Here is a 12,122-nt window from a genome sequence, read left to right on the forward strand (position 1 = left end):
AATTAAAATTAGATATAAAATTAACTTAATACGATAAAAGCGTGCGTACCGGTGCGCACGTGTGCTCGTGGAGCCGCTGCTCTCACGTGCCACTGCTGCATCTCCATCTCTTGATTTCCTCGCGCTGTCTCCGCTTTTTAAAGTCCGTCATTAACGAGGTTTTAACAGCTGAGATTGTCGGAGATGTGGAGCTCGGAGGCTCTGAGGCGATGTGTCCCGGGCTCCTCGCCTGATTGGATCCGTGAGGGATGATGTCAGACGACCGCATGCGCCCGGGATTGGTGCGAGCGGAGTAAACAAAGCCGCGAGGAGGAGGAGGAGGAGGAGAGGTCTCCACATCTCCAGACAGTCGGACCAACACACCGAATCCGACTTTTACGCACGGGAGAGGGCGGCCCTGTTCTGCGCGTACTCGTCTGCAAAAGGCTGAAAGTTGCACTGACAGTCCCACTTTGATGGTTGACGCGCTAAAACAGACTTTTGGGAGAGCTACAGGGGAACTCACCTTCGTCTTTCACTCCGGACACGGCGCAGTTTTCTCGTTTTGATTGAGAGACCGATCCTTTAACTCAGCGCGCGCAGCGGCTCTTTAATAAGTAGGCTTTTGAGGGAAGCACGCCCATGTGCTCGGCTCTATTAATGCGTGTTTTTTTTATTTGCTTTTCTCTTGTTTAATGCGCAAAAGCAATTATGAGCAAGTGAATTAGAGAAGTTGACGCACAACCAGCTATGCAGCCCGGCCGCTTGGAGACGGTCCTTTGAATCAGGCTTCGTGTATTCGGAGCATTTAGTCCGGGGACAGACAGAGACAGCCAGTTCGAAATAGACCGCGACAGAAGACATCTGGGTCCCTGTGAGGGGTGTTTGGGAACGCGTGCCTCTTCGCTGTCCCAGGTGTCCCGCCGAGCGGTGCGGAGTCTACAGCTCGGGCCGGCAGCGCTGACATGCTGCCCAAAGCCGAGACTGAATCCCTGGGACTCTCTCGATCGTATGGAGAACACGGGCACATGCCAAGGATTTTGCAAGGTAAGAACTGGTCATTGGTTTGAATCCCCTTAGACCGCAGGACTCTCAAGCTTCTGCCACATGTGGTGAACTCACGGTGCGTTATCAGCGTGGAGGCGCGTAACTCGGTGCCACCAAAACTTCTGTCCGCGTTTAGATCCACTAGATTTTTTTTGCGTAAATATTGACCACTGTTATTAATAGAGGCAATAAATCTATATTGAACGTGTCGTATTTTTATTTTAGGTCCTTGTTTCACGGAGATTTAAAAAATGTGTCTGCTCTGGTTTTAACTATCTGCCCTCAGTTGCTCTGATTTGAAGATGAAGTCTGCAGATTCACTTTTCAAACCTCGGGCCCGTGATCAAATAATGAGTATTGCCAGTTGTCATTCGTGCTGGAAGTGTGCGTGTGTCAGGCGCAATAAAAACACTAAGAGGCAGGGAAGTCGATTTCACTTAGTCACATATTTATAATGATCCATTTCTCTAGGTGTCCGCAGAGCTGACTCACCATTTATCTTTATTTCTGGAGCAGTTAAAACAACATGTTGCCAATTTATTAAAAAAGAAAAAAGAACCATGAAACGTAAAAGGTTTGATTCTGTGGTTTGCCCCCTGCCAAAGTATTTGACCTCAGGTCGGCTAACTTTAGTCCAACCAGCCTAAAAATTCTGGTTTAATTTACTCAATAGACGTTGTAAAAAAAACATAAAATAATGCAAATACATGTGTCACAAATAAATCCAGCCCGATTATGTGTGATTTCAAGAATTTTCTGTTTCTGCAAATTATCAAATTTTGGCCTGTAAAAATCTTGCAATTTCAAAACCAGGTTGAACTCAATTTAGAAGAGGCGTCAAATTAAGTTTTTTTTTAAGATCTTTATTTTTATTTGATTATCTTTGTAGATATTTTTTTTTTTTACATCTAATTATAAATGTTAAACACTGCGGGCAGAATTGCTTTAGATCTTTAAATGTGCGGTTTGTGAATGTGCAGCTTTGATTCAGACATTTTCTTTTTACTTTTTTTACAGATTGGTCACATGCATTCAAAATTCCCTGTGGCATTAATTAAAATATAATATATTTGTTCTCGATGTCTTTCTACCAAGCAGCCGCGATTTAGAGCCGAGCCAGCTGACTCCTCAGTCAGGACAAACAGCCCCAGTGCTCTCGAGTCATTCCACAGCTTCAGACCCGACAGTCAATTAAGCGCGCGTCCTGGTTTATGAGTCGCTGATAAAGCGCACACACTCACAAGTGGAGGAGTGGAGTGGAGCCCTGTTATCTGCGCGTAAACACAGCGGGAGAGAAAACAAAGGTAGCTCGGGATGAAGGAGGGTTTTTCTCGTGGAGTCGTGTCCGAGGTGTTTGGGGGGGGAGCGCAGGAGCAAGTGGCAGGAAAGAGACCGAGCGGCATGTTTCTGCATCTCTAAAAACTGCGCGTATCTGCCTGTGGAGCAAGGATGCACCACTCTCGTTTCGCACAACTTTATCGTAAAAATAGGTTTATCTTCTGGGATATACTGCAACGTAACCCGGCCTCTACTGTCGTTATAACTCCTTAAAACTCCCACCCCTGTTACGCACAGAGTTTAGAGTTTTACAAGCTATATGGATAAAACCTTTTTACTGAAGACATTTGTGGCCTGAGGATCATTCCCAACTGGATGTACTATATGTTCTGTAATATTTACCACGGCCTCCTCCATTACACATCCACAACCAACGTCCTGATCATGGTTATTATCTTTATTAAAATTCGTCCAAACCTGCAGCCGTCGTGCGTCACGATAACAGGCCCCTTGCAAAAACCATATCCCCCCTTTTTGCGCTTTTTACGCGGCACAAAGTTCGGAAACGCAGCTCAGGCTTTTTCAGCTTCTGTGGGGAAGGAGTCGGCAGCTCGCTGGAACTTGTTGCTTCAGCTGGAAATATGCAGCGCGGATCCCAGCAGGGCAACACGTTCACAAACCAGAAATCATGTCTAATTAAAAGGTCTCAGTGAGCAGAGGAGTGGATTTTGAAGTAGCGAGTGTGTGTGTGTGTGTGTGTGTGTGTGTGTGTGTGTGTGAGGCCTTGGAAAGCAGTGCATTTGACAAAATATTTCCACTTTTACAGCCACATCCACTGAGGCTTTCCTGTTTGATCCTAGCAGCTTTTTTTTTTATGATTGGAGCCATAAATGCTTTTGTAAGTGTTGTAAATGTCAGGTTGACTGTCACGCGCACTCTTATCAATGCAACTATTTCTAATACACGAGGCAAAGAGGTGAGAGGCGATACTGCGAAGAACACAGTCGTTTACCTGCTGTTTCACAGGTCCTGATATAAATGTGCGAAATAGGCAAATATTGCGCAATATTAGTTATTTTTAAATAGATTTAAAATTGAAATAATCCCTAAAATAGAAAATCCAATTTGTGGCTATTTCATTACGAATAAATGCTCTTGAAACAAGAAAAAAACACCAACGGACTTTATTTTTTTTTTTTTCCAGCTCATACACGACGTCGCATTTAAATCTCTCTCAACGTTATAAAGCGTAAAATAAACTCAACCTATCAACCTATATCTCCCCGTGGTGTTGCGGGTGATTCTCTGAGAAACAAACTGATGTTGGTTGAAGTTTGAACCTTTTTTCTTTTTTCCTCTCTCCTCGCCTGCAGAGATGAGGTCTTTATTTGTGTGTGTGTCTTCATTTGTCTGTGGGCGGTAACATGTTCTCCTCCAATCCTTAACTCTAATATCTCTCCATTTCCCCCAGCGCTTCCACGACTTAGACGCATGCATATTTATGAGGCTCGCTTTCATGAGCCTTTTAAAAATATATATTTTTCTATCTCTTTTTTTTCTTTTCTGCTCGTGTCCGCAACGACTGCAGACTATAGGAGGGAACAAGGAGAAATACACGGTTGCGTCTTTACGAGTCCAAACATCCACTGTTCCAGTCTGTTCCCCATCCTTTAATTAAACATTCGAAAAGTTACCAAAAAAATCGTATTGAGTTTCGTCTCCATGCTTCCAGTGGTTCATCTTGATGGATGAACGTGTTTTTTTGGGGAAATACTGAAATAGACTCTCTCTCTCTCCCTGTGTCTCTGTGTGTGTGTGTGTGTGTGTGTGTGTGCGTGTGTGTCTCCTCCGCAGCACCCCATATAAAAATGATGGACTACTCGTATGACGAAGACTTGGACGAGATGTGTCCCGTTTGCGGAGACAAAGTTTCTGGGTACCACTACGGACTCCTGACCTGCGAGAGTTGCAAGGTGAGTGCCAACATGTGTGTGTCCGTGTCGTTGTGCGCAGTAAAGGTGACCTTCCCTAAATCTGCTTTTTACGCACAATATATTCCTTTCGTCAAAACTGTGTGGAGCTTTGATGCCACAGTTAGAAATCGACTAATTAATAGTGATTATAAACTTCCTGCATTTCAACAAAGCCTGTAAGTATGAGTGTGTGTGGCTTGAGATGGTTTGATTGCGTTATTAAGTGTGTTTGCATAAATAGAGAAGATGGATCAAGACAAAAACACTTTCAGGCATAGCTGTTTACTTCGAATGTAATTATTTGCCTTGCATGTTGCAGGCTCGTCCCCATGTGCATTGGACAAATGTAAAATACAATCCACACGCGGTGCTGTATGAGCAATTATGCATTTCTATAAAGTAGCCTTGCTTCAGTGGTTAACGCTTTCCATTAATCTGTGGAGATGCATTTTTCTGCATATGAAGTTTTGCACACGGAGGTATTCTGCCTCTAGTGCCTTGCAACAAGTGTGGAGCTTCAGGGCCTCACTGGTCACATCACAATACAGGAAAAGCAGCAGAGAAGAGGCCGAGGGTCAGATGCTGTTGTGACAGTTGATCCAACAAACCTTTCCGGAGAGTGTCACAGGATTTTGTGGTGGAAGGCTTTGGAAATGCAACAGGAGTTCAAAATGAATGCACTGGGGTTTTGCCCCTTTTTTTTTTTTAAACCACCGAACAGAGGAGGCGGAGGAGGAGGAGGAGGAGGAGGAGGAGGAGGAGGAGGAGGAGGAGGAGGAGGAGGAGGGTTTAACCCAGAAAGCAAAGTACACCACCGTAATGAATGTGTTTGTACAAGCCTGTGTCCCACTATCTCAAGCGCTCAACACGAGTTCATTAAGAGCACCGCGGCATTGTGTGGTTGGAAAACATTTTCATACACGTGTTAATAATGAGGCTACTGTAAAAGCAAACTGTAGCCGCCATTAATTTGAGCTCCATCAACAAGCTGTTTGTGTCTTCCTGCCTGTTTCCACAGTGCAGCTCAACACCGAGCTAATAGCCATCGCCTCAAGTTCTTTCTTTTTTTTTTTGCTTCAGCCCAGTAAAGCTGTCAGCACAAAATTAAGCTAAGACAAATGTCTCTGTGTTAACACTGTTCAGTGCAAAAAAAAAAATTGCAGCTCGCAGTATTGATGCGGCGGCCCACATTTCCTGCCTATGTGGTCATTATTCAAAGCAGATGTTATAGATTTGATCCTATATTATGACCTTGAGTTGCTAAGCACTTGCTTGAAGGGAGACGTCGGCGGCATCTCTGCTGCGTTTCAGCCTCGGCTCGGGCTTGTGCTGGACGAGCAATGTACAAACACATTTCCCAGTTAGGCTGAAACCCTCAGCTGTGTGTGTGTGTGTGTGTGTGTGTGTGTGTGTGTGTGTGTGTGTGTGTGTGTGCAGGATGTAGATGAAGAGGTCTGTGATACAGCGGTGCAGCCTACATCCTGGCTGAAACATTAATAATGCTGATACCTGAAGCCGGCCATTGATTATCTCTAACATGCAGGCAGTCTCTTCAGTAAAAGTGTGATCATCAGGGTTGAGGTGATGAATCAGTGTGCTGACAGGTCACAGGCGGCTTTTGGGCTTTAAATACTCACTGTCAGCCGGGGCACTGAGATCTGTCTCCACTGTGGGGAAGTTTCCTCCCTGGTCTCTTCTGCAAAGAAAAAGAAGAAATAAAAAGTACAAAATTAAAGAAATTAAAAACAATCACATTTTAGTTGTTATTTCCTATTCAAATTATAATAGCAGTTTTAGTTTTTTTCATGCCAGTATAAGCTTCACATTTCAGGGCTTTGTGGTATGAAACAAACACACACACACACACACACACACACACACACACACACACACACACACACACACACACACAGACACACACACGTAAGAGAATAGAAGAACCAAATCTTAAATATGCCCTACTTCAGCCCCCTCGTAATCCTACCACCTCCCGAAACACACACACACACACACACACATGTACACACACCCACACACACACATACATACACACATACATGTACACACACGTCCCCTTTTATTCACACAGGCAGTGTTGGTTCATATGCACCAGCACACACAAAACAAGCATTGAACCACATTATACCTGTTAGTTTAACAACAACAAGCCAAAAAGGGCTGCATGGTCTTCACTGTACACACACACACACACACACACACACACACACACACACACACACTTACAGACAGGCCTCATCCTGGCACGCTTCTTTATGGGAGAATTAAATCCTTAAATACTGACATTACAAGCAGCTTGTTGGAAGGTCAGAGCCACCGTGCCCATGTAGACATGTTCAAAATATATCTGTGATGTGCAGGAATACAAGAAAAAATAAATAGGACGAAAGCAAGTGGAGGTCAGAGGATTGTTGTGGAGGTCAGAGGATTGTTGTTTAATTCAGATCCCACATGTGAGTGAGTCAAGCAGGTGCAGGACGCAGGGACCAGAGGAGACACAGGGATCGAGCTGGTTCTGTTTTCCCTGCTCCTCCGTTGGACTCGGTGCTGACATGTTGTAAAAGCTGCTTCCTGGTTGTTGACTCTGCTCCGAGCGAGCGTCGTCTTTCAGGACGGAACGCCAAGGTCGCCAACGTCCAGCTCTACTCCGATGATTTACCCAATTAACACGGACGTTAGTTTGCGTGAATGCATTGTGTACTCTGCAGCGTGGTTTCAGAGTTTATGTTAATTAGTGGCTTTTTTCTTCTGGCAAAGCGTCTGTGTTATTTGTAACGTCAACAGGAGCAACACTCGCTCTCAGGAATCCCTCTCCACATGAAAAGGAGCCTTGACGAGTGTCTTTTCTCGGTTTGAACCGCAGGTCGAATCCGCTTCTCACCGAGCCGCTGTCCGCCTCATCTCCAACAGTGATATTGTGTGTGTTTAAAAAAAAAGAAAAGAAAAAAAGAAGAAGCACGGTTTGATCCAGTTTGCTTCAGATATCTTTGAGCTGTATCTTCTAGACGCTGTGTGCTAAGTGGAACATTGCAGAGAAAGTTCTCTGTGACGGATGGATTTTCGAGCTCTAGAGCGGTCGATAATCCAAAACTGAGAGCATTTTTTGGGGCGACTAATAAGGCAGGGCAGATTGTCAATTAAATTTTGTGTTTGGTGAGATATTGACAGCAGCACGTTCCCCTTTTTTTTTCTTCACGTTTTAACTTTTTTTAAAGAGCAGCTTTAAAGATTCTCCTCCTCGGTTATGGATCTGGAATACGTTAATACCATCTTCCCTCCGTTTGATTTTTCACTGCTGCTGCCGATAATTAATTCCACTTTCGCAGGTATGAATATCTGTAATCCCGGAACTGTGAATTATGGATATCATTTATTGGATTTTGTTGGACTCCTGTGCTCATATTTTTCAATAATTAAGTGTAGAGTTGAAAAGATGCTTTCCCCATAAGTTTTAGTGTCTTTACATGAATAGAGGATCTTGAATAGGATTGTAAATTTGACAGGACTCAAATTAGATTATAAACCCTGCAGTGGGTAAAGCAGGTTTGTAGAGAATATTTTGGGGGATAGATTTCAGAGCTGAAAAATATGTAACTATGGTACAATTTTAGGTTTATAAATAATTTCCTTATGTGACCTAAACAGTAAAGTGGCTGTTCCAATTACTACGTTTGTTTCAACTTAAAAACTGTGTATTCATGCTTGTGATCCCTCTGTGTGTGTCTGTGTGTGTGGGTGTGGGTGTCTGTGTGTGTGGGCCTGTGTGTGTGTGAGAGAGAGAGAGAGAGCCTGTCCCTCTCCATCTGTCTGGGAGTGTGAATGGGCCAATTACCATCGCATTGCAGGGGTCAAGCAGGTTGACGTCTTAATTGGTTCTCTCCGCAGGGCTTCTTCAAGCGCACCGTCCAGAACAACAAGCGCTACACATGTATAGAGAACCAGAGCTGCCAGATTGACAAGACCCAGAGGAAGCGCTGCCCGTACTGCCGCTTCCAGAAGTGCCTCACCGTTGGCATGAAGCTCGAAGGTACAGCAACATGTTTTCTACTTTTCATCTCAGGTGTCTGGTTTGTGGCAGCGCGACTCGAGTTTGGCTGGTGTGGTTTTGCTTCTGTCATTAAGTGTTGGATACAAAGTTGATGGTTGTTGCCTAGAAGAGAAAGTGTATTAATGTGCAAACAACCAGTTAAGCAGTAGCTGGCCACTGGGATTTCAACATCTTGCTCAAGGGCTTTCGAACGCTTCCATAAGACATTAGTATAAAGTAGTTTCTGCTTGAATTAAAATAACAAAACTACGATAGAAAAATATTAAATTAGAAATCAAAGTTTCTGTCACTTAAGTAAAAGTACAAATTATTGATGGACTTAAAGTATTGAAATTAAAATGTAATACAGAAATGTTAAAAAAATACACCAGTGTATATTATTTCTAGTATGATACAATTGCTGATGCTTTAATGTGCAATCACATTAAAGCATGTACTTTTGCTGTTGTTGGTTGTAATGGTCAAGTGTTTTTTTGCTATTTTATGTACTGTCTGGTAGTTTAATGTGTAAAGTAGGTAGTAGCTACGGCAATCAAATTATAATAGTGTAGTAAAAAGTAAAATATATACATGCAGTACTTAGTTACATGCTATGAGTGGTACTAACAAGACGGCGTCTACACCAGCGTGTGCACCACGCAGCCTCCAGGCGCACTCGCCGTTTAAGCGTTTGAAAATTATATATTACTCTGGGAAACTATTTATCTTTGTAAAGTGCACATATCGTACTGGGTTGCACAGTAAACACCACTCACTCAAAACACCACCTGAAACTCACAGGACACATCTGCACGAGTGGAAAAGCAGATCCCGACAGTGTTATTGCTTCATGGGTGCTGCATCATATAGACTTTATAAAAATATTTATTCATATGTGTGTGTATTTGAAGATTTAATGCCTGCTTGCAATTACTGCTTCTGAAAGTTGGAAAGGAAAAAACTTATAAAGCGCAGCGGCTTAAATTGGAGGTTGACTGCTTCTGGACTTCCACAGGCGTGTTTTAAAAAGTTCTGGTGAAATGGCAGCTCCAGTGGTTTTCCATTAATCCCCAATTGAACTCGGTTCATCACAGCACATTAACTCTCTTTGGAAAAATATACTTCCGCGATCAATTTGCATGTGAGAAGTTTCCCTCTGTGTTGAGATACCCACCATTTAAAAAAAAAAAGGGGGGGGGGCAAATACCTGCTTTGACAAAATGATTGCTTGTAAGAGAGTAGATTATATTTATTTAAACATTTAACAATGAACATCTCAGTCATTTCTCTCCTCCTGAATGTAAACCGTATGAAGAGAAACCTTTCATTTCAACCAGAGCGTTGAAATCCCGCATTGCTTATTAGTATCTGAGATGGGGTCAGGAGGAGTTGTGGGGGTATCTGGTAGCTGCTGTACACTTAAATTTGCCAGACAGAGTAATAGATAAAATATTAAACTTGGCAGCGGGGCGAGAATGGTAATGATGATACTTTTGGCCGGCCGCTTCGAGGCCTCTCTGTTGAAGTTGAACGCGGCTCAGAAGCTTGTTTAAAACGCGGGCTATCCAGTAGTGACAGGGTGGCAGGGCAAGAAATGCTCTTCAGCGCTCAAAGATAATATTTAAAATCAACTAGTTTTTCCACACATTAGTTGACAGGCTTTTACTCTGAAATCACATGAATACTGTGACCCGAAGGTCGTCTTTCAGGGACTATTTAAAAGCCAGAGTAATAGCTGCTATTTTGACATCCAGGAGGTTAAGATTTAAAAAAATGCTGCGAATTCTGTATCTTTTCCAGCCTTTTAATAAGGTGTTATGATAATCATAAGCTTTTCTGGGATCAAATTCCTCACACATTTGTATTTTGAAACAAAATCAAAATTCCCTTGGCCCCTGAAATGCTCACGTGTAATTGAGAAAACTTAATGCGTTAAAGAAATGAGACCCTGAGAGGAGGAGAGCAAAGACAGCCTAACTAAAACCCGTCCGGAGGCTTCTCCCTTTACCTGCCATGTGCCGTGTAATTAATTGCTGTTAATTGTGAATGGCCGCTGGGCAGAAAGTCCCGGCCTGTCATTTTCCAGCTGACACAGGCGGGCAGGGGAGGTGGTGGGGGGGGGGGGGGGGGGGGGGGGGGGGGGGGGGGTTTGATTTGTTTTGCCGGTGGTAGCTTTGCAGCTCGGGGGCAGGACGGGCCCTGCAGCGCTCTGTCGGGGGCCAGACGCTCCGGTGGGCGACTCCTGCCACGAGCAGTAAAGACCTCCCAGACACAGAGTGTGACACCGCTCACCACACGCACACCATACAAACAGCTCCCCCTGTGGTAAACACATCCATGTATTCATGAGACGCCCAGAGAAGGTGTTCAGGAGGCCAAGGGGGAAGAGGGAGAAGATGTTCGATCTGAAAAATGAACAACTACCAAACAGTGTGTAGAATAGCTGTGAAAGAGATGATGGGAGATTCGGGGGTCGTGGGCTTTGTTATTGCAAATCTTCTCATTCCATTACGCAGCAGCTTGCAGCAACATGTGCACTCCGGCTATCGAGTGGAAACCAAATGTGGTTCAGAAGAATGTGGTGGAAACTCTCGAGTTGACTCCAACTGTCATCTCTGTCAGTGTTTCTGTTTACCTTCGCCTCGCTGGTGTTGTTCCATGTCTTTCCTGTTTGTTGATGAGTTTGCCAACCAATGTGGAGTTTGATGTTTGCTGTGAGCGTGGCAGCGGCAGAGGAATCTGTGTGTGCATGCGTGTGTGTGTGGGTGGGGGGGGGCTGTGTTTTGTCTGTGTGTGTGTGTGTGTGTGTGTGCACGCTGGCAACGCTTTCAAGTTGAGACGAGGTGAAAAGGTTGACGGGAACATATCAGAGTGACATAAACAGGGATGTGACGTGTGTCCATCGCCCGAACCCGTCCCTCAGAGATGAGCTGTCTCATCTACAGCTGATAACCAGACACACCGCAGCATTGTTAAACCTCAGCAGTGCCTCGACTTTGCAGGAGGCAGGATTAAAGCTTTATTTCACTCAGCACTGTTTGCCTCTTCCACAGGATGGACTATTGACCCAGTGAGCAGCAATCATGATACTAGTTTTTTCAAAGTAAAAGTCCTTCTTTCAGTCCTTTGACATTGAAGAGCTTAAGGTGTGTAGTTACAACCTAAAATATCCTTAACCACATGTCAACAGTCGCTAATATTTGTCCAATCCAATTTTACAAATCCTGTTATTACCATTCGCCAAGGAGGAAATGTTTTCAGCCCTGGCCGTTAGCTCCGTTTAAAAATCCATTAAATGGTGGTGTGGATACAGGCAGGGGGCGGATCCAGGATATTGTTTTTTTTACTTTCTTTAACACTGCGTAATTAGGCTCTGTTCAATCTTATTGGGAAATTCTAAAGAAATAATAAAAATATCTTGATGACAAAAATCTGACATCTCTATGGAACTAATATCTATGAGCATGTGGAATTTGCTGCGGCCTGATTGAATTGAGACTTTTGTGCCTTGGCGTTACTTATGTCTTTAAAAATCTTAAATTTGTATTTGTTAATTCATCCTTCACACACTCCCTGTCACATTCACACCTAATGATGACGGAGCACTGCAGCGACACACTGGTCCAACCACGCTCAGCACAAACAGCCACATGCTGTAAAGCTCCTGACTTGTTGGTATTCACTGTAGCATCTCAGCCAGTGTTGACTCATTGAGAAAAGTGGGGAGAAAATAAAAAGCCTCTTCCCATTTAGCTTCGACCCATTAGCACGTTATTCTCCAAAGCTGATGAAGCATTCAG

General features: G+C 43.8%; 1 protein-coding gene across 1 annotated transcript; it reads left to right on the plus strand.

Moving 5' to 3' along the window:
* Positions 1–314: 314 nt before the first annotated feature.
* LOC128448510 (nuclear receptor subfamily 5 group A member 2) lies at positions 315–8,322 on the plus strand (the record flags this gene model as incomplete). Its single annotated transcript, XM_053431198.1, is given in 3 exon segments — positions 315–1,026; positions 4,159–4,277; positions 8,181–8,322. Coding segments are annotated over 3 exon segments (343 nt in total), but the record flags the coding sequence as incomplete, so codon positions are not given.
* Between the last annotated feature and the right edge of the window lie 3,800 nt (positions 8,323–12,122).

The sequence above is a fragment of the Pleuronectes platessa genome, chromosome 9 (genome assembly GCF_947347685.1).
Source record: "Pleuronectes platessa chromosome 9, fPlePla1.1, whole genome shotgun sequence".
Classification (NCBI taxonomy): domain Eukaryota; kingdom Metazoa; phylum Chordata; class Actinopteri; order Pleuronectiformes; family Pleuronectidae; genus Pleuronectes; species Pleuronectes platessa.